The sequence below is a fragment of the Plutella xylostella genome, chromosome 12, assembly GCF_932276165.1.
Source record: "Plutella xylostella chromosome 12, ilPluXylo3.1, whole genome shotgun sequence".
NCBI lineage: Eukaryota > Metazoa > Arthropoda > Insecta > Lepidoptera > Plutellidae > Plutella > Plutella xylostella.
In genome coordinates, this window is record NC_063992.1 from 10,494,867 (window position 1) to 10,517,608 (window position 22,742).

The window sequence follows — 22,742 nt, forward strand, 5'->3', positions numbered from 1 at the left end:
AGCATCATATTCACTACTATTGACTACTATGATTCATTTTGAAATTTTCGATAAATTTATGAAATGATTATGGAAATGGAAGGATCCTCCTAGTGTTTGGAGCATAGACTTAAGCTACGTACAGACCGGCCCAACGAAGGCCAATGAATGGATTTCGTTGGCCTTCGTTGCTGCAATCTGCCCTGTATTATGTATGATAAATATCCATCGTTGGGATAACCGTTGGCGTTCGTTGGGCGTTCGTTGGCCCGGTGTGTACGCGGCTTTAGTATATACTATAGTCAATGGTTTGGAGAGTCTTTAGTAGTCTGTGAAATAGTTTGACATTTGGTACAATGTCTGACTGCGTTGCTGGCTGCTTGTTGACTTGTTCCACTTGTTCACAACAAAGTCGCCTATTTTCAGATTTCTTCCTATTTATTTACGTGTGAGTTAACTCAGCGTACCAATAACATGAATATATGTCGAGCTTGTTTGTCTGGGACCCGTGATTTGGTGGGAATCGACTCTGCATGTTTGGATAATTACAATTTATTGACAGACCTTGCTGTGAGTACACTATTAAAATATATTTTTGATGTGATTGAGAATTACCGACGAGGACTACATGGAACTTACTATATGGAATAAGTAGAGGTTTTCGCCGTTTGCCATTCACAGGGAGGGCTATTGCTAATTGTACCTTGAAAGTTTTTGTTATTGTTTCACATTCATTTTAATTTTTTATAAAAAATAACAAAATCAACTAAAAATAAACATATTTATTATCAAATTTAATAATGTTTTAACTAAAATGGGTTAATTTGGTTACATATTTTGTAAGTGGAACTTTTTGCTTGTGAGTTTATTTTTGTTGAGAAAGAAAGAGAAAGGCCTTATTTATATGTGAATGTTACATTTTCTTTCAGGCTAGGCTGGATGACTCGCTGCCACACAGCCTGTGCCGGCCGTGCTGCGACACGGTGGATTACTTCATTGAATTCAGGAAGAAATGTATTGAATCTGAGGCTTCATTAAATGCCTGCATTATTGTAAGTATTAAAGTGTATATTAATTTGGCTACTCAGCAATAATCAAATTAATATACGGTAAAATGCTTTTCTCCACTTCTCAACCTAAGAGGGATTTGACTACAAATTCTGTTATCACTTTTCAAGTGATTGTTTGGGAATATGCATACTATAAGGTTTTACCCTACAGGGCTTACCCTGTTCCAATATTTTAGGCACTAGGCGAACTTGGTTTGTTTATTTTACACTTGTGGACAAAGGACAAGCAGAGAAAAACAATATTAATTTTATTTTAATGCAACCAGCACGCTGTTGTGTGGTCATTATATTTTAAATCAATTAATTCTATATTTATTTTTCAGAAAAATGTAAAATATGAAGAGAAAGTAGCTACTAAAACTGAATCTGATAAAGTTAAAGTAGACAGTTCTTTACCTGATGCAAAGGTAAAGTTAGAAAACGACATTAATGAACATGACATTGAAACATATTTCAATGATGATGGTTTTGACGCCGGGTATATGGATCAAGATGATTATGTAGCTCTTGTCATTAAAAGTGAAGTCAGTGGTAAGTTGACATAGTATAATATGTATGATAACATGTATAATTTTATTTTTGTGTTATGGTATTTAGTTTTTACAAAGCTAGAGATTCTTGCTTTATTATTTTGTAATAACAAGTATCCACTGCTGGGCAAAAGATATTTATAACAATAAATATTTTTTTTCAGAATAATCCATAATTTGTTAGTTATTGTTTACTTTAATAGTAGAAAATTTTTACAAAAACTTTTTGAGTATAGCACAAGTATATTCACTTACCTACTTTACAGATACTAAGAATGAAAATGAAGTGCGCCCAAAAAGAAAATATACCAAACGAAAAAGCACTATGGGCACTACGGCTCCAAAAGCAAAAATAAAGAGAGAAAAGAAAGTAAAGCCAAAAAAAGAAGTTAGTGCTCCAAAAGTAACACCAACGAAAGAAAAGAAAGAAAAACAAATAGAAGTTAATGAACCTATGCCATGTGGTAACTAAATGATTTATTATCATCAATAGCCAATAATTTTTTGTAGCAAGATCTTATGGCTCTTTCAGTACAAGACCCATTTTATTGTGTACATTTTTATGTAGCAACAATTGCATGCTATTGTATTCAATGAATCTCTGAATAAAAACTTATTTAGGTACCTACAATATAAAACTGATATTTTAAGGCTTTGTCAAACAGGACGCGTTACTAGCGCGCGTCAGAGTGCTAACTTGACGCCGCGCTATGACGCTGATGTGTTGTACTGCTGTGGCACACAGTGCCGGCGCCCGTGCTCGTATGATTATTATTATTCAACTATTCAACACTGTACCTAAACTATTTAAGTCAGGGGCCTGCTTCTCATTAATACAGGCTATTCTATAGCCTAGCTATGAGAGCAGACACTACGGCAACAGTCTACCAATTATGTATTTTCATCCAAATCCTAGCCATAACAACTTTACTGTAATCACCTTACTTCGAATAAATAAATTTATTATTATTATTATAACAACATAAATAATTTCAGGCTTATGCAAGTCATCATTCGACACTCAAGAAGCATTGCAAAGCCACGTGGAGAAGCACAAGGAAGAGACAACGTGTCGGCTCTGCGGAGAGCGGTTCAAGGAGTGGCCGGCCATGATCTCACACAGGTATGTAATATATTTATTTATAAACACTTTATTGTACATTATAAAGTTACAATATAAAAAAGGAGAAGAACATTAAAATAAAACTAACAATGTACAAAGGCGGGCTTATTGCCAAAAAGCAATTTCTTCCAGCCAAACCTTGTTAGGTTGGGAGAAGAGGACATTAACGCTTTTAATCAATTAATATATGTGGGGACATCTCACACACGATTATCCGACCCCAAGCTAGGCAGCGGCTGTAAATGCTATAATATTGGTATAGGGCAGCTAATATTATCTAGAAACATAACATAACGCACGGAGCGTTGAACCTGGGACCGTCGTTATGGCAGTCTGGGTCACTAACCACTACACCGGTCATTCGGTCGTCCACCAACTGTTGCTCCGCCCTAAAAACATGCCGTGGGAATTTCGGGATAAAAAGCATTATAATTTTATGTTAATGGTGGCATACAATATAAAAGGGCACAGCGGGTCGCTGGGGAACGACGCTGCTGATGAACTTGCACGAAAGGGATCTGACACTGCACCAATAGGCCCAGAGCCGATAGTACCGATCCCTTTCAACCAAATTCGCTCTTGGTTGCGTTCCCGAACGACAGAATGCCACACCAATCTCTGGAGTAACAGTGCCGAGTGCAAACAAACAAAAGCTTTTGTACCACTAATTAATACTAAACTAACACGCAAATTATTATGCTTGGACAGAGCAAACTTACGTGTCGTGATAAGTACCATAACAGGCCACTGCCGGTTAAATAAACACCTATATCGCATGAAAATCTCCACCACTCCTCTTTGCAGAAGTTGCATGGAGGAAGATGAAACAGCTTCCCATGTCTTGTTACATTGCAAAGGCGTGGAGACACTACGATCAAAAATCCTCGGATCTCCGGGGTCCCTCCGGGAAGTCATGAGCAACCTAGGTCGTCTACTGGCTTTCTGGCGTGAGCTTGGGTGGCTTAATAGCTAGTCACCCCATAGGTATTTCACGCATAATGGCCCACCTTGGAGGCTAAATGCGGAAAATCAGCTCGCCATGATAGATAGACAATATACAGCGAGCTATGAGCTCGAAGGCCGATAGGATAGGATGGTGTGGCGTACTCCTGTAGGACATCTGTACCAGCAGGGTGCCTTAAGACAGCAACAATATGTTAATCCAGGGTGTCAGGTTGCTAAACACAAAATTTCGAAAAAAATAACATGAATTTCCACGTGGTTAGCCCAGGACAGCTAAGACAGTAAAACCGCCACTGAATGTAAAATTTGACAAAATGAATTTACCCAAATCTATGAACTTTATATAATAGTAGTTTTGTTTTCAAAACCCAGGGTCAACCACGTCACAGACCCCACGAAGTCTCGGTGCCACGTCTGCTGGAAGGCGTACAGAACAGAAGCCAACCTGCATTTCCACTATTTGACTGTGCATTATGATAAAGAGGTATTTATTTATTTACTTACATTCTTATTTGAAATAAAAACATTACACGGGGAGAAGCCAGTTCGGCGTTTCACCGGGATTGTATCGTATCAACGTACACTCACGGGCAATGAAATGGTTCCACTGAGAAAAGCACCAAATTACTTCTAAACAGAAAAGGCTAGCTTAATTATGTCTTCTGCAACATTGAAGTAAATTTAACAGTGCATCAGGATATTCAGGATATTATCAACTAAGAACGGTAATATTTTGCTTCAATTTTAAATGAAATCTTTGAAAAAATATAATTTGTTTGGTGTCGGATTTTGTGAGTGGAACTTTTTCATTGCCCGGGAGTGTATATGTCGCAGACATCCTGGTTGAATCTCCTTTTTGTATGACTAGTCCGAACGTTGATTGTACAAGCGTCATAAAACGTCCAACTAGTTAGCTGACTTAAAATCAGTCAGGTGGTGAATAAAACAAATATGGCGTCTAACAGCTAATAGCTGACACAAAAAGCATCTATATTGTTATTTTTTTGCAAATAAATTAGCTTTAAAGTGCGTTATTTGTGTTAAAATAGTGTGACAGCATGGATTTACCTATTATTACGCCGCGGGCGGATAGTTTCAAAGAAATAATTGTGGCGAAACTGGATAATTATGAACAACAATATAGAGGTACGTTTATTGTTATTGTTTAGTTAATTTGTGAGATATGAGCTTTGTAACATAGCCTTTTTGTTGACTCTTGTCTGGTCATGTTCACCCTAACCAGACATTACAAAATTGCTATACTATATCCCATTCAACGACTTCGCTGAATGACGTTCAGTCAAGACGTCGAAGGTTACAATCAACGACTTGACGAGTTGTCCTTTAGTCATACAACTGAATAGCGCCATCCAATGAATGGGCTAGTGGTTCAATCAAAAAGGAGATTGAACCAGATGCCTGCGACATATATATTATGTAACATATGCAAGTAATAAAGCATACAAATCCCAATAAATATTATTTACGTATTGAACTACAGTTATATTTTCAACCCCTGACGGTTAAGAGGGGTGTTCCAAGTTTAGCGTGGCTGTGTATCTGTCTATGTAACCGTAGCTCCCAAACGGCTGAACGGATTATCGTTTTTATACTAGCTTTTGCGAGGGAGCTCCTGTGTGTAACAAACATACTCACACACTTTCACCTTAATGATATTATTAAGTAGTAAAATTCAGAGAGTGAAACAATGATTGTCAGATATAAGTAAAATTGTACTAGATATAAGTAAAAAATTGTACTAGATAATAAGCAAAAAGTTGAAATGATGCTCGAGTTTCTTTCGCTATTTCTTTCCTTATTAATGACGGGGCCTCTGTGAAATGGTGTTAGAGTAATACTTTTGACAAATAATTGTAAAATTCAATGTAAAAAAAAAAAAACTATTTTAAGCTGTTTGTTTCCCGAATAAATAAATAAAAACTATACGATTTTATTTCAGTTCACAGGCATGAAGTGCAACTGTTGCGGTAAGATCTACAAGGACGGCAACCAGATGAACAAACACCTGCGCACGACTCACGGGATGAAGCGCTTCATCTGCGACCACTGCGGGAAAGTGTGAGCACTTTTGTACCTACACTTATACAAAAAGGGGTATACTAAGCCAAAAGGGGTCCCCCCCTCTAACAAGTTTTGAAGATTCACGAAAGAAAATTGACCTTTTACAAAGAATCTTTGTTGGTTACGTGAATTTTCCAAAACTCATAGAAAAATCGTTGTTCTAAATGACCCCCTGAGTCACCACCTTTCGGCTTAATATACCCTTTTTGCAACACCCTTTATAGATCTATACTACGTGGCGCAAGAAGCGCACGTCAAGACGTGACAAAAGTTTTCCGTCGCACTCGCTCTCAAGCCGCGCGAGGTGAGTGAGCGCGACGCAAAACTTCTGTCACGTCATAGCGTTTTGCGCCCCTGTGTCGGCTGTGTCTCAAAATATTAATACTTCCAGTACCTTGTAAAAATCAAAGACTCAAAGAGCCGATTCTTAGAACGGAGAGTAGTTTGTAGTTTGTTTTATACGTTCTACATTTTTTTTTATATTTATGCGGTGAATAAAAAAGGGGGAATTATAAAACGAGCGAACAAAAAAAAACTTTGCGACTGATGATGACATATTGTTTTAATAACTTAAGCGGTATGAATTTGAGTAAGCGAAAAATTAACTAAACTGACGACGAAAATTGATTTATAATAAAATCCAGAACGAGCTTACAAAAAGTGGATTGTGATATATCCATTTCAGATATTAAAATTTTATCCGAGCGACTTAATTACTAAGTGAGCGACTGGAAATACAGAGAGGGCAACTTCAATATTAAGATAGATTCGATTTTTCTAAGTGAGGTTATACTTATCGAACTACTAAAAAGTTCACTTTGAGCAAAGTTTTGTATGCTGCTTTATTAATGATTATTGGTTACTGATATTCTATTGATACGCTTTTTTAATGAAAACTACAGATTTTTAAATGCGCGCGAATTCGAATGGGGGCACGGGCGGGGCGACGAATCGTTGCAGTCAGGTGAGTTGTAGTAGGGCTCCTCATACCTCTGGCAATCAATGTTTCTTACTATTAATATTTAAGAAGTTTTTTTTAGTTGACTGAAGCGTCTTATTTTATTTTTTGTTCATTTGATTGAAATAAATGCATGCATATTACTTTAATTTTACGGAGTACATTGTTTTATTTAATTAAGTACCCTTATATTTCAATAATAAAATTTCTCAACTAATAGAATAGTGTTTCTTCAAATAGTTATTTCATATTATTTTTATTTTTTAAATGTGAGCTCACTATACGCAGAGTATCATCTGCTCATTAGTGTATTTTAAAAAGTGGTTTTTGTATTCGAAACACTTCATTTAAGATAAAATGCCGCTCAGTATAAAAAATACATTTGCCAAATATTGAAAAAAATGCAGGACATAACGTTGACACTCAAACAAATATTAGGTCGCTCAAATATTATGAAGCTGCTCATTTTGTATTTTAAGTAACTCAAATTAATGTTTGTAAGTTGCTGTTCTGTTAATTTCTCGTCACTCGCAGTCAGTCGCTCACTTAGTAATTCTATAACCCAAATTAATTAATTTTGACACTTAGAACTGTAATTTACAGTCACTCGTTTTATTGCTACCCATAAAAAAGCATTTCACTTTGACTTTGTCAGAGAGTCATAGTTATCATCATCAATCAGCCAATAATCATCCACTGCTGGACATATGCCTCTCCCAAGGATCGCCACAACACTCGGTCCTCGGCCTTCCTCATCGGACCACCACCGGCTACCCGCCTAAGGTTTACAGAGATAAATGAATATATATTTTGATTGCGACGGACGAAGAGCGGTTGGCAGACCACCTGCTTGATGGTCCGATGACATCTGCAAGGTTGCAGTGAAGCAGTGGACCAGAGCGGCACAGAACCGGAGGAATTGGCGTACAAATAAGGATACCTATAACCAACAGTGGGCGATAGAAGGCTGATGATGATGATGATATTTTGATTGCAGTTTCCACATAAAGCAGAGCCTGGCGGTGCACATGAACACGCACGCCACCACGCGGCGCCACCGCTGCGAGCTGTGCGACTTCGCCACCGTGCAGCCCAGCACGCTCGCCGTATGTATACCTTTATACATATTCTTATACAGGGTGTTGTAAAAAGAGGGTGACTCAGGGGGTCATTCTGAATAACTTTTGTTCTACAAGTTTTGAAAATTCATGTATAAAAAACCTTGTCCATAGAAACTTTGTTGGTTCCAGGTTCGTGACTTTTTACTATGCAGAACATATCATCACAACCCATCATGTCCTCACTGCTGGGGCACGCCTCTCCTTCCAATGAAGGATGGGTTTAGGCCTATATAGTCCACCACGCTGGCCTGGTTAATAATATGATAACAATTTACTTCCAGGCCCACGTAGTCCGCAAACACACAAAGAACTTCAAGTGTCCGAAGTGCCACCGCTTCTTCCGTCACGAGGCGTCGATAGGTACCCACACGTGCCTCGTGTTCGATAAGCCGCGCCCGTGCCCGACTTGCGGGAAGATGTTTAATTCGCAGAAAGACGTAAGTTATATACAGGGTGTTGCAAAAAGGATATACTATAAAATAAAAGGATATCCGTGACTTCACGTGTCCGGACCACGAACAGGCAAACGCAGCGTGGGACGCCCTCCTGCCCGCTGGACTGACGACCTTAAGCGGGTAGCCTGAAGTAGTTGGATGAGGAAGGCCGAGGACCGAGTGTTGTGGCGCTCCTTGGGAGAGCCCTATGTCCAGCTGTGGATGATTATTGGCTGATGATGATGATGAGGAAGTGCCCGAAGTGCCACGGCTTCTTCCGTCACGAGGCGTCCATAGGTACACACACGTGTCTCGTGTTCGATAAGCCGCGCCCCTGCCCCACTTGCGGCAAGATGTTCAACTCGCAGAAAGACGTAAGTTGTACACGTATTTATTTATTTACTAGCTTTTGCTAGGCTTGACTCGCGTTGATTTACCACCCAGTCAGTTTAATATCTGAACAATACTCACGCCGAGAAGATCCGAGAACACCTGAGACACGAGAGTGTGATGAGTATCTCGCATTCTTGTTCCCTCGCTCGAGTGTTCTTTGATCGGTGTCGGTCTTTTGGCCCGAGACAAAGGGTGAGTTTGGATGGTTCACCGAGATAGTTTCGACGAACCTCTCGCCGGTATAATAACTTCAAGTGCCCGAAGTGCCACCGCTTCTTCCGTCACGAGGCGTCGATAGGTACTCACACGTGCCTCGTGTTCGATAAGCCGCGCCCCTGCCCGACTTGCGGCAAGATGTTCAACTCGCAGAAAGACGTAAGTTGTACGTTTATTTGTTTATTTACTAGCTTTTGCTAGGCTTGGCTCGCTTTGATTTACAACCCAGTCAGTTTATGAACTTCAAGTTTCCGGACCACGAACAGGCAAACGGGGGACGCCCTCCTGCCCGCTGGACTGACTACCTTAGGCGGGTGGCGGGTAGTGGTTGGATGAGGAAGGCCGAGGACCGAGTGTTGTGGCGCTCGAGAGTGAAGTGTAATAATAAATAGAATAAATAAAATATAATACATTCTATATACAAGTTACAACAAAAACAAGAGCAGGACATTAAAAGAAAAACTTTACAAAGGTGGGCTTATTGCCAAAACCCATTTTTTCCAGCCAGCCATTTTTTCTCCCAACCTAATAAGGGTATTAGACGGGAAGATAACTCGAACGCTTTTAATCAATTTTTAAGCACATATTTCTTTCACAAACACAGATAGACAGACACTCGCGCTCGCACTCGTCCGAGCGCCGCTACAAGTGCTCGCTGTGCCCCGTCACCTACAAGTCGCACGCGCCGCTGCGGGTACACATGGACCGGCACAACAAGAACCGGAGATACAAGTGCGAATACTGCCCGAGCAAGTTCTACACGAATAATGTGCTCATCAAGCATAGGAGGATTCATACGGGTATGTGGTTTAAATTTATTTAATGTTACATGACGAGATTACCAAGCCCTGTAATTTAACAAAAATGTAATGTATAATATTTGTAACTAAACAAAAAGTAACAAAAACAATACACGTACGTATGTACGTATGCACTCACGGCTGTAATCCCGGAAGGGGTAGTCAGAGGTGGCTCACAAGCGAGCCACCCACTTTTCGCAGCACACTTGTAATCACGTGATGGGGTGCGAACCTAAGTAACTGAACTCTTTCTTCTCTCAGATGTGAAGTGTGCTATGCCACTTTTGTCTAGTTTTTTGTCTAGTTTCTGTCCATTATATTATTGGTTGACATTCGTTTTTTGACATTCGAAATCCCATACATATTTGATGACTGCAAAGGAAAACCAACTTTACTTACCAGACATAAGGAAACGTCAAAAATACAATAACATAGTGGAAGCTCTATAACAGCTCTGTATCCTTCCAGGCGAGAAGCCGTTCGTGTGTGAAGTGTGCGAGAAGGGGTTCACGGGGCTGCACAACATGCGCGTGCACATGAAGGTGCACGGGGAGTTCCTCGTTAAGAAGAAGGGCGACGTTGCCGGCGAACACACCGGCTTCTACTAGAGAAATAACTCTTGGGGCCTGTACGCACTGTTGAATAGTCATGCACTGTGACTTTCACAATGGCGAAAGAAAAAAGAAGGCTTGACATACCCACGAAAAAAACGTGCATACCTAAACTCAGGTGCCAACTAAAATGGCGGCGAATTTCCTTGAAAAATTGGAACAGGCAAGTCGCTTTGAGAACTGAAGTACTTGTTGGTTGGTTTCGTTTCTTTCGTCATTGGTTGGTGCCACTAAACATGGCGACCGGCCGCAATGTTGTCATTTTAGGCAAAGACAAAACTATTGTTGTCCTTTTTTACGTATGATAACACTAATAAGTTAAAAAGAGAGGACGATATATTTTTAAGTAAGGATGTTAATGCCGGGTCCTCTCTTTTTTGTTTCGTCAAGACTTTCATTAGTTTAAATATAAGGTGTTAAAGTCACATATTATACTTCTGCGACAAAAACCCTTCCTTCATTGGAAGGAGACCCATGCCCCAGCAGTGGGGGCGTGATGGGTCGTGATGATGATGATGACAAAATTTATGATGATAATGATCATGATGACAAAATTAGCACTACAATAAAATCGCAATAACCTGTCAATTCATTAGAGACATGCAAAGCCTCCGCTTGGTATACGAATTTTATCTTTAGGACACAAAGAGTAAACACTCGTTTTTATTGCCTATTTATGAAGTTATTTTTAACTTTAACCGACTTCGAAAGAAGGAAAAGGCTCAATTCGTCTGTATATATGTTTTTTTTTGTATACCTATATGTTCTGTAAATAAGTTCTCTTCTATGAATAAGGGTTTAGTGTACAATAAGTGCTGGCAAACAGTTTAGATTTACTTTCTGGGATCGTAACTAATGTGTTTTACTTGTTACCAATCAAAAGGTTTATTTAGTTTTTTTGGGAGGGTATTTTATACACCGTGAATAGTATATCAATTTTCGAAAATGAATTATTTTTACTAAACCAAAGTGTTTAAACTTCTTGCTAGCGTTAATTTCTAATTTGGTGTTACTTACATCCTGTTGTAAAATATTTTATTTTAAACTGACTTATCTTTTAGGTAATGGATCTATCATTTTTCGTGATGAGGTCTACCTCATTATATTTTAAGTGACATAATTATACAGGGTGGCCCAAAGAGTGACGTCCAAGGAAAATGTTTGATTCCTTAGGTCAAGTCAAATTCAGAGCAGTCTAGCTCGATGATATAATTTGAACTTTCGATATTAAAATAACTAACTTACATTACAGCTAGGAAGCTGAAACTTTTATGGTTAAAAGAACAACTTAAGAGGTAACACAAAAATAAAAAATACTTTAAAAAAGTTATCCAAAACAACAATAAAACATAATTAATCCACTGAGGTCGATTTTCGTAGAAAATTAGGAAAAAAAATCATAACTCCTAAACTACTAAAAATTGCTGAACATACATGGGGGTGATTTTGCTACCCCTTGAGCTAAGGAATCAAACATTTTCCTTTGGACGTCACTCTTTGGGCCACCCTGTATGTATAAGGTTATATTATTGTGTTTGCATGTTAAGAGTTTTATACATAAATAACTGTGTAAATAATAAAACACAACTGATATTAATAAATCTTTTAATAAATTACTTGTAAGTACCATTTACAAAGGAAAAGGTAAAAAATATAAATATCACATACGAAAAAAGTCTTTGGCAAGTACGGAAAGTAAACTTTTCGAAACAAATGGCTTATAAAACTATTTATTAATTACATTATCAACGTACAAATCCTAGTGTTTTGATACAAACCGTCTTAATTGCTACTTCGTCAGACAATTATAAACTCCGTGAATAAAAAAAAACAATAAAGTATTCACATGGCAGGCGGACTCATGATATCTCGCTCTAATCGTAGGTCTGACAATCCTCCTTCCTTCTCCCACTAATGTCACGCCATTTCGTGTAGTGTATAGTGTTTCTTTATTCACGGGCACTATACCAATAATTGATTAACTACCTGACCGCCCTCCGGGTGAAGATGTAAGTTCTCAGTTTTAACACAATAGGGGCCATGAACACATGAAATATGAGTGAAATTCATCTGTGATCTAGCTGAATGCATCTATCTATGAATGAAAGTATCTGAGATAGTTCGGTAATAAACAACAACTGTTCTCTTAAAAAAAATGCTTTTATGAAGAACGCACATATAAAGTTCTACCCTGAGCATTAGAATTAAAATGGAATGGGAAAGGTTTGGCGTCACTCTCGCTTAATCCTGAAACTTACAGCCAAAAATGTAGTTCGAGTACGGGTTATGCAATTGACGTAAACGAAACAAGTGTTAGGTTCTAGAGGCGCCACTTTGTATGCGAGTAACGGTAACTTAATTTTTTTTTGACAAACTACCTATCAAACCGGTACTGGACGCACTGTGAAAAGTATATATGTATGTATTATATATATATTTTAAATAATAATTATAAATTAATCTTGGAAACAACTGTACTTATTTGTTTTTAATAGATTCACAGGCGTCATAAAAATATTTATACATAAATGCAAAATTGTGTTTGTAGTTACTTTACGCTTATGCCTCATCTATACAAAAAATTGCAGAATTATACAATGAACATGATGGTATATTTATAAGAAAGAATACAAGAGATAAATTACACTATCATAAAATATCAGTAGGTGAATCCAAATATTTGATTCTATCAACATTTAAATGCTAAAAACCTAAGTATAAATAAAAAATATAAAAGGTAGCAAGAAATTGTTCAATTGGACCTAAACAAGTCACACTACGATAAAGAAAAAACTAATACTTAAAAATAGGAACTAAAATTTTAATATTTACTTGGAAACTATAATTTATTGGACAAAGGCGGTTTTAGTTTCTAAGTAAACGGAAGGTACGGTTATCTCCTAAATCTTACAAGTATACTATAAAATGCTATATCGTTCAAATTTTATCAATAAAAATCTGTCGATTTTCGATTGGTATATCAAAGTAATAATTCTAGCATAATTCGACCATAACATAACATATTTCTTGTCTATTATTGTGATAGCCATAGACTTCTATAGACCAATAATTTCAGCTTATTTAGATATTTATTTTACAAGTCGTACGCCAAAATTTAGTAAGTAATGATAACTGTGGTCGATTTAAAGCTATGAGTAATGTGTTTACAAAAATCAAAAGTCTTTGATATCGATGCTTCGAAAGTATGATTAAGAGCTGGGGGGCTCTTCTTGCTGACGGAAAAACTATATTGCGAGGTATTAAAGATACCGGTGGCATGACAGTTTTTCGGAGTTTGGTATTTCTTCTAGCAAGAATAGCCCCGCTGTTATCACTTATCAGCGATAGACATTTATCAGTGACACACCAAATGATTCACTTTTCACTCTATCATTCATAAAAAATCCTAATCAACGCTTACTTCCTATCGATTGATCGGTTCTAGCATGTGAAACCGGCGTAATATAGCCAAGTCAACAAACATTCTATACCTTAAGAATTGTACTTAATATTTACCTATCGAGATTCACATCACAACGTTTGTCCGGAACAAATGAGACAATAGGGCTTGTACTAGGAACCACGTGACTTGACCAATGCGCTTGGAATGGGGAATATGTCAAAATCGCGCGACGCCATTGGTGCGCGCTATGCCGCTCGGCCGCTATTGGTCCAATGCGGCAACGACGCGCTTTGAATCCTGTCTTATTATTCGTTTATAAATGCAGACGCCATTTAGGTCAAGTAACGTGATTACACTAGTAACCACGAACATTTAATCTAGACTATGGTATCAAAAAACCCGTTATAACGTCAGCCGGATAGCTCCGCATATTCGAAAAGTTTAAGTTAATTTCTAGCTTTCTAGAGTTCAGAAACGTTACACACGGTTTATTGATAACTCCGACATTGTATTGAAATAAGACCACTTTGTAACTGGTAGCGTTTTCACAATTATCAAGATTGAAGAGCAGCTCAACTGTCTCTTCTTACATTTTAGTTTCTGTGCGTTAGTAAATAACCTATCAAACAATCACGCTCACCTTTCACAACGCAGCCTCATCCAACCCTAACCTAAATATCATTACCGAACTGCGTACTCTGCAACCTGACCACCGTATCTCTAGCCTTATCCGTGTCTATTAGCGACCCGGAGCTTCCTTTCTTCTTCGGGGCTATGGGGGGTGCTTCGCTGCATACCGACCTGTTGTCGTCTGCCTTTGAGCTGCCGGCGACGCTGAGTTTCCTGAGGCTTCCTGAGGTTAGGGAGCCGTTGGAGGAGAAGTGTGGGGGGAGGAGGGGGACCCGCTCCTGCAGGTCTCTGGTTGAGGCGCGGTGGCCGCAGCTGCTGCCGGATTCAGAGGGTGCGGGCTCCGGACAGCCGCCCGCTTCGATCCAGGATTGGAGGCTGGAAGGAGGCTTTAGTTTAGCACATAGCACACTCATAAAGGTAGATTTGCATAATGTAAGAAAGAGGAAAAATAGGGGATACACGCAACCAGCTATAAAGCGCTTATCGCGTTAAGTATATTAGGACAGATGAGTACGATGGCCTTCTTCGACTGGCAAAGCTATTCTGCACCTCTACCTAAATTGTATCCACCTCTGCTGCACTCCAAAGGAGCCTCAATTACAGCAACGCTTTAATTAGCTCGCAAAGTTGAACCAGTTTTTCATACATGTGCGTCCACCGCAAACTATGCACTATACATGAAAAACTCCCATAGCTATAGCAGCACTCACCGCGCAACAATCTCGTCGAACTTGGGTCTTCTCGGCGGCGCGTGTCCCCAGCACTCGCGCATGAGCGCGTACACGGCGCGCGGGCACGCGGCCGGCGGCGCCAGCAGCTCGCCGCCGCGCACCATCGATATCACCTCCTGGTTGCTGTAGCTGGAAGAAAGATAAATAAAATAATTAAATGTGTGGGGAAATCTCACACACAGCCATCCGGCCATAAACTAGGCAGAGCCTGTGGTATGTGTATCAAACAGCTGATATATCTACACAAATACATAGATAGATACATATTAAATATAAATATCAACACCCAAGACCCGAGTACAAATATCTGTCTTTAAACAAATATCTGCCCCAGCCGAACCCGGGACCTAAGAATAAGAATAATATTGGTTCAGAAAACTAAATTTTTTTTTTTTTAAAAATCACATTGCTAATTAGAGTAAGAATAAGAATAATTTATTTCAATAACAAGCCACAAAATATATTACAGTAGTGATAAAGCTAATGAGCATTTTAGGCTGTATTTAACAAATAATTAGTAGCCTCCGGCAACTGTACTAGGCGCTAGCCTGTATTACAGCCGCTGGTGCAACCAGGTGTAAAAGAAACACAAATACTTATTTAATCGTTTTTTTATGGTGTGAAGATTTTAAAATTTTATTAACATTGTGAAACAGAGTAACCGTATGTGCAATAGTAGCATATAATACCCGGGGGGTTTTTTCCACAGGATTACCACGGGAACGAATTAAAAGGCAATGTGGAGAGGCTACATTACATAAATCTAATAAGTATATAGAAATAGGGGCTAATACTATAAAATGACATTAAAATTCACGACAAGAGAAACACTCTCTTATAGTCCTGCAACACTGATCATCTGATTGACGACGAAAAAACATAGTGTTGTGAATAAACATCCCATCACGCCACTGTGCGTGTCACACTATCACGACTCTTTGCATTCAACTCGCCATTAATTACTTTTATTTCTTAATCTTGCTCAGATTCACTTTCCCCTTGTTCTACTTGTAGAGAATTTGTTTACGAGCATTCGGCCGGAAAATTGACATAAATATTTATGTTGGTATGTTTTTAAATTCATCACCACGCTTTTTACACATGATCTACGTGCTGTGTGTAAGCATCTATGAAACAAGGCTTTTCAGATGATTATGAAAGGAATATATGTATTTACAATTAGTTTCCGTTTTCTTCTCACTTTCCTCACAGATAAATAGGTAATTCGTTATAGTACTAGATATTTCGCCCATTTATGCAACTAATGTACCTAACACTTACCCATAATACGGCTGCAATCCGTAACTGTATATTTCCCACAGCACGACGCCGTAGGACCAGATATCACTCTCTGTAGTGAACTTGCCGTAGAGAATAGACTCTGGAGGCATCCAGCGCACTGGCAGCAGACTTTTAGATTGCACCTGCAAACAAAGCATTACTCAATAAAGTTTCTACAAGGATTTATATAGAAAAAATGACATGAATAATGCTGTAGAATACTCACTCGATAGTAATCCGAGCTGTAAATATCCCTGGAGAGTCCGAAATCAGATATTTTCACAACAAAATCATCTGACACTAAACAGTTCCTGGCGGCCAAGTCTCTGTGCACATAGTGGTGGGAAGCGAGGTAGTGCATGCCAGCGGCGATGTTGTACGAGATGTTCAACAGGCGCAGCGCGGGCAACCCCTTGCCGGCGGGCGGCGCGCGCCCCATAAGGAACTCGTGCAGGTCCCCGCGAGCCATGAACTCGAATAGCATACACAGCGGCTCTTCACGGAGAGCCACCCCCACGATGCACACGATGTTGTCGTGCCGCAACTCCGATATCAAGTCTATCTCTCTCCTAAAGTCTGATTGCGTCTTTGCAGACGCGTTTTCTTTCAAAGCTTTCACTGCCACGTACTGGGTCTCTCCGTTCATTTTTAATGCTCCTTTGTAGACTTTACCAAACGCTCCTTCGCCTAGTTCTTCCAGAAATTTGATCTGGGACAATGAGTACTGAGGGACTCTGAGGGCCCCGTTCCCTCTGACGGGGCGCGCGTGTAGATGCGGCGCGTTGTTGTGGTTCTGTGTTGCCAGCAACTCGTTCATTTCAATGGGAGAGTTCAGTCTGGAGTTGCCATAAATGTTTTTGTCGGTGGGCAAGTTGATGTCCCTGATAGCCGCTGGACTATTCTTGCTGCTTTTGTTTTTGAAACACAAACAAATGATGAAGCCAATGACAGTGAGTGTGAGCAGGAGGAACACTATGACGATGTAAATCCAGATTTTGTGAGCGCACTTGGGTATGTCACAGAACTGGACATGGTTCTTCCCGTCCCGTTCCACCACGCACCAGGGCTGCAGCTCGAGGCCGCCTGGGTTACGGCAGTAGTTGTGTCGCCCCGTCAGCTCCCGGTGCTCAGATACTTTCACATGAAGCTGCTTGAACCATTCTATGCAGGTGGAGCCATCATCAGTTAAATTAACTTTACCAAAGTAGCTGACCCCAGTCTCCCAGTAGCACTTGTCATCAGATACCATTATTTCACCAACACCAATCTTCAGACATTCAGGGTCATCTTCTGGTAAATCGTGACATTCTTCAAGTGTGATTTGTTGGCCAATGTGTGGATGTCTCTTGGCTATGGCATACTCAGTCTGGCACAACTCATTCTCCAATATCTCACACTCTTGCTTGCACACACGTCGCAGAATAGTGGAATTGTGCCGATAGTTGAACACTTCCGTTGCATTCTTTCTTACATGAGTATTGATAGTAACTGGGAGTCCACTTACAGGAATGTTTTCAAATACAATTTTTGGGGCATCATCACTATCTCTATTTTCATCGCTGATCTGAGCGAGAACTTCCTTTAATTCTTCAAAAAATCTTTTGTTGGTTTCTAATGGGTTCCTGCATATTGGGAATGTGGAGTAGCAGAGACTGGGCAGGGCATAGCCCTCACACTGAGAGCTAATATCATTGGAGTACCTTGTTACTTGCACAGCTTTGATCAACTTCTCCTCTAAATTAGCTTGAGTGGCGTTGAATGGAATGTACACAAAGTGCCCACTGAGGTGTTCCTTGCAGATCCTGCCGGAGTACTGCTGGCAGATGGGCTCTATCACTGCAGGAGCCACTGTACTCCTGGATTCCACCTTACTCACCAGGTCTGAAGCCAGTTGTGTTGTCTTACTAGCTTCTAAAATGTCAGGTGAGTCAGGGAACAGTGATGCATATGTGGGGATCTCATAGTTCTGACTGTCCTCATCATCATTAACTTCAAGTTTAGTGGTCAGTTTCTTCTCATGATTCTGTTTAATGACACAGCTGTATGAGCCTTCATCATCACTGGACAGCTTCCTTATTCTCAATGTTGTTGCTATTGTGCCATTAGACTTGTCGATTTTGGTGGAGATCTTGGCTTTAGAGTCCTCTAGTTGCTTGTCATCTCTCAGCCAGTACACCTTTACATTGCTCATGAGGGTCTGCAGAATGTGCTCCGGGGGAACCTCCTTCAATGAGGTCTCGATCTTCTCTTTGCTCTTAGTGTACTTCTCCACTCTCGTGAAGTTCATGAAGGCCTCACATTTCAGCCTCACATCAGACCCGGTCGGCCGACTCACAATAGAAGGGAGACTCTTCGAGAAGTTTATATCGAGCTTTATGTTCCATACCTTCTGTTCAGTCGTGTTTGCTTTGGTTAATGAAAGTGAATCGAGTTTGCCTGGAATTACGGACTGACTTTCACTGGTCGAGACGCACAAAACGATAATTACACAAACATATTTCATGATTCTTGTTTTCCATAACACTCCCACTTATAAATCTTCGGTTTTATAAATGAATATACATATTTGGTAGTATTAAAGCGGAGGCTACTAATGAATACTAATAAAATGCACTGAAATCGTTGTCTATCGAGCAGCTACTGAGCAAATAAATGCAATAACAACGAGAAAAACACTTCATCCATTTTCCACCATTTGCCAAGCGAATGACAATTTGACAGGATGCATGACACATGCGACAGCGTTTCAAAATCACCTTTAGCATTAGTTAGCATTATAGAAATAAACAGGAAAATAGGTATTGTATTCAATGCTCTTAAATATTATTTACTTGCGGCTTATTAAGTATGATATAGAAATCTTGAAATATTTCAATAAAAATACTGAAAACCGTAATGAACTAAAATAATATTATTCTTCTGAGATTTGTAATGTTCTTCAACGGGGAGTGCCCACATCCGCTTCCGGTATTGAGGGTAATATTATGAGGCAAAGAGCACTGGCCGACGTAGGCTATACTCATGCTATACTACTTCCTAATTTACCTATTTATAAAAAAAAACACACATTTCTACTACAAACCATTTATTTGTTATAAAAAGTGTGACTTGCTATTCTCGGAAGACCGTAATGTTTGTTGATATTGTCCTTTGTCGCTAGTTCTGAGCCATCTATTCCAGCTCTTCTTCAATCTCTTCTCTCAGGACCAACCCCCCGAGCAGGGAGGAGTCTGGGGGCAGCCATTCGCAACTCGTGTCTTCTGATGAGCAAACCTAGAGAGGTAGAGATTATTATATATGACTGTCTGAAAATAAGTTTATGTGGGTGTGATGCTAGTTGTTGGGGATGATGAAACTTATACATTGTTGTTGTGCATTTTTTATTTGATTTTTGCGTCTGTTGCTGACTGGATAAATTTGCGTTTGTTACTGAGGGTGCGCCGGACATACCTAATGTATAAACAACAGATGATAACTACCTACCCCACTCGACAAAGCTCCTTTCGCGAACCCCAGATTGTTTTTTTGCTTTAATTAACCCATCAGAAGTACATAAATGTAGTAATGTAAATAACTAGATAGGTAACTATAGTATGAAAATATTCTTACCTGACACCGGCAGTTCTTGGCCTCCACATAGTGGTAGGTCTCCGTCCCCGGCTCTACATTAGGGTCGCACTGACGCAGCCTGGCCGAGGCGTGGCGCCGCTCGCCGTGCACGCACACCGGGTGGTGGGACTCCTTGTAGGGAAACTGCCAGTCGGATATCTGGTGGAAGACAAGAATAAGAAGGGTGGAGGACAATACTAGAACGTTTGCGATGCAAAACAATCATAATATTGAGTTAAGTAAGGTAAGGGAACGGTAGCCTTTGGATGAGCGGAATGGCGTGCCCTTCTGTGTGAGCTATGACGAGGCAATAATAAAGCATTGGCGCCCAACGTGGAACCACCACCCACCGGTATTAAGACAAGCCGTACCCCCAGCACGATAGTTGGGGGTTGGTTGGCGGCCGTTGTCATCTGTCTGCATGGCCTTGTGTGTGTATTTGCTTCATCTAGACATTTCCCATCAAGCTGCAGACTTGGCGACCAACGTGGGGCAACAATATAGCATTGGCGCCCAACGTGGAACAACCACACATCGGATATCGCGGCGAACTGACCTCATAAGACAAGCAGTACCCCCAGCACGACAGTATCTTGACGTCGCCCCAGCAGCGGCGGCCGTTGTCATCGGTCTGCATGGCCTTGTGCGTGTAGTAGCGTGGCTTGCACTTGGAGTTGCCGGGGGCGCCCCACGCCGGCTGCAAGCACCAGGCAGCCAGCGACAGCAGGAGCAGGGAGCCTAGATACGGCATACTGGAAGGACGATGAAGAAGTTTACGGATGCGAAAGGGTTGAAAAAGTGGAATAGTACCTAAGCCGAAAGGGGGTGACTCGTCAGGGGCTGAATCTTGATAACTGTTTAGCAATCATATTATTTTCAGGAATCCTCCATGTTGATTAAAACAGTAGGTACTTAACTATTTAGTTAGAACTAGCATAAATTTTACATTTGATTGACCATTATTATTGTAGAAGGTAAGGTAAGGTAAATATATGAATAGGTATGTATAATACCTATTGTGTATGTATATGTTAATACTTACCCGACCTCAACTCAACCTCACACTACAAAAACAAAACACAAACAATAAACCCACCTTCCCTTCAGCTTGCAGTGGCCCGTATGACACAAGATCCCTCAAAATAAGTATTTTATGAAACGTCCAGCGGACGTCAACTCATTTCTCTCAGTCGAGTTCACAAGTGACTATGTCTCTCGCTACATTACCCCGCGATCACTCCATAAACCCGCGGATGAAAACATCTGGAAGGCCCTGGATTATGAATATTCATTGTGTAGATGCAAGGTTTTATACGGTCTGCGCACTGCTACACGTGTTTGCCGAAAGTCTTTGTTTTGTAGAGAAAGTATTAGGTAGGTACTACCTAGACTAGAACGTAATACGTAATGCATCGGTAGTAATAGGTAAGTACCTACTTATCTAACGACCTTTGTCCTTGTGGGTTTTATTTAGGTTTGCAAATATCTAGAGATAAAATGAGTGACATATGAATATTTAACGGTAGGAGAAAGGTTACGCTAAGCAACTATATACTCTATAAATAGCACCACACCATTCCCTCTACCTAAAAAATGTAAGTAAGACTTACTTAGGTCCCTGTAGTTATACTAGGTATGGTATGTCTCATCGCATAACTTTCAACCGATAAGCGGCTTTTAAATAATCACCTGAAACCCCAATTAGTCGAAACAGTCGACGCTAATTTGTAAAAAACCCCAAGTTTATATCCTCACGACTTCCAAGAGACAGATCTAAGATAAAAATAAAGAGTGATAAATAAACAAGGTAAAAAGCTTCCAAAATAATGTGTTACCCAAAGAAGTCATTAAACGCGGTGGCGCGTTACAAATGGTCCCAAGTTCGGAGCTTGGCCGGGACCGGAGCAGGACAGATGCGGTTTGGTTGAACCGAAACTTGTTTAATTTGCCACCGCGGTATCTTCACTGTGAAATTAATTACGAGTATAAATTAGCGAGGTAATGTGGCGGCTCTGTGTCATCGTGAGTGCTAATGCATGGCCTAATCTGTCTTCTCCTTGCGTTGCTGCAATCTGCGACATCTTTGAAAAACTTTAACTTTAACGTAGCGGTAAATAAACATTTGTTTAAAGAATACTTTTACATGCACTTAGCGCGGTTAACTACAGTGGGTATAAGAAGTACATAATGTAACCAAGACACTTACGTAAATAGATATACCTACCCAACTATACAATGACGGTGGCTGATTTGGGAGTAGGGTCAGTAAGTAAAACCTATAAGTCTATTTAGGGTGTGGTCTCCTAAATCAAGCGCTACCAAATTGGGGATAACATTGCAAATTGACCAACCATTCTTGGAAACAATCTAAATACGCGGTACTACCCTACCTACTTACTGTATTATTAACATAAACACAAACGGTTTAGTTTGTGTACTTAATTTCTTAATAACAGCGCAGATTATTAAATATGTCTATATATGTTTCTTTAACGGAAGGTATAGTTAGATAGGTAATATGTATTTTCATTATTTACCTTAAACGACTTTAATACTTAACCCCTAATTATATTGCCAAACCGTAAAACTTTTAAGGGGCTGAACTGATTTGGATTAACGGCGTGGCTTTGAATAGTTAAACTGAAATAAAATCACATAGAAGCAAGATAAATATTCCGTCAGCAGTGCCTACGTTACGTTATAACCATAAGTGAAAGAAACCCTTATATTTTTGCACCGTAGAAACCCATCAATCAGATCTGAAATTGGTCTCCCAAGACTTATGGTAAAGAGAACAAGCTTAGCTCG

At 39.9% G+C, this 22,742-nt stretch overlaps 3 protein-coding genes across 3 annotated transcripts; 1 reads left to right on the top strand and 2 right to left on the bottom strand.

Annotated features, from left to right (window-relative positions):
- The first annotated feature begins 324 nt into the window (after positions 1-324).
- Positions 325-11,390, top strand: LOC105389004 (zinc finger protein 737). Its single transcript, XM_048624476.1, has 12 exons — positions 325-549; positions 909-1,031; positions 1,373-1,580; positions 1,846-2,043; positions 2,576-2,702; positions 4,038-4,149; positions 5,626-5,744; positions 7,703-7,811; positions 8,108-8,263; positions 8,873-9,028; positions 9,474-9,669; positions 10,138-11,390. The coding sequence occupies exons 1-12, from the start codon at positions 454-456 to the stop codon at positions 10,275-10,277; spliced, it is 1,740 nt and encodes a 579-aa protein (XP_048480433.1). The 5' UTR covers positions 325-453; the 3' UTR covers positions 10,278-11,390.
- Positions 11,391-13,530: 2,140 nt separating this feature from the next.
- On the bottom strand, positions 13,531-19,038 carry LOC105397130 (tyrosine-protein kinase transmembrane receptor Ror). Its single transcript, XM_048624706.1, has 4 exons — positions 16,552-19,038; positions 16,326-16,468; positions 15,024-15,173; positions 13,531-14,688 (listed from the first exon to the last, which is right to left on the bottom strand). Exons 1-4 carry the CDS (start codon positions 18,826-18,828, stop codon positions 14,355-14,357), a joined length of 2,904 nt encoding a protein of 967 aa, XP_048480663.1. The 5' UTR covers positions 18,829-19,038; the 3' UTR covers positions 13,531-14,354.
- Positions 19,039-19,400: 362 nt separating this feature from the next.
- Positions 19,401-20,685, bottom strand: LOC105389002 (thyrostimulin beta-5 subunit). The gene is made up of 3 exons (XM_038119357.2): positions 20,491-20,685; positions 19,935-20,093; positions 19,401-19,598 (listed from the first exon to the last, which is right to left on the bottom strand). The coding sequence occupies exons 1-3, from the start codon at positions 20,683-20,685 to the stop codon at positions 19,497-19,499; spliced, it is 456 nt and encodes a 151-aa protein (XP_037975285.2). The 3' UTR covers positions 19,401-19,496.
- Between the last annotated feature and the right edge of the window lie 2,057 nt (positions 20,686-22,742).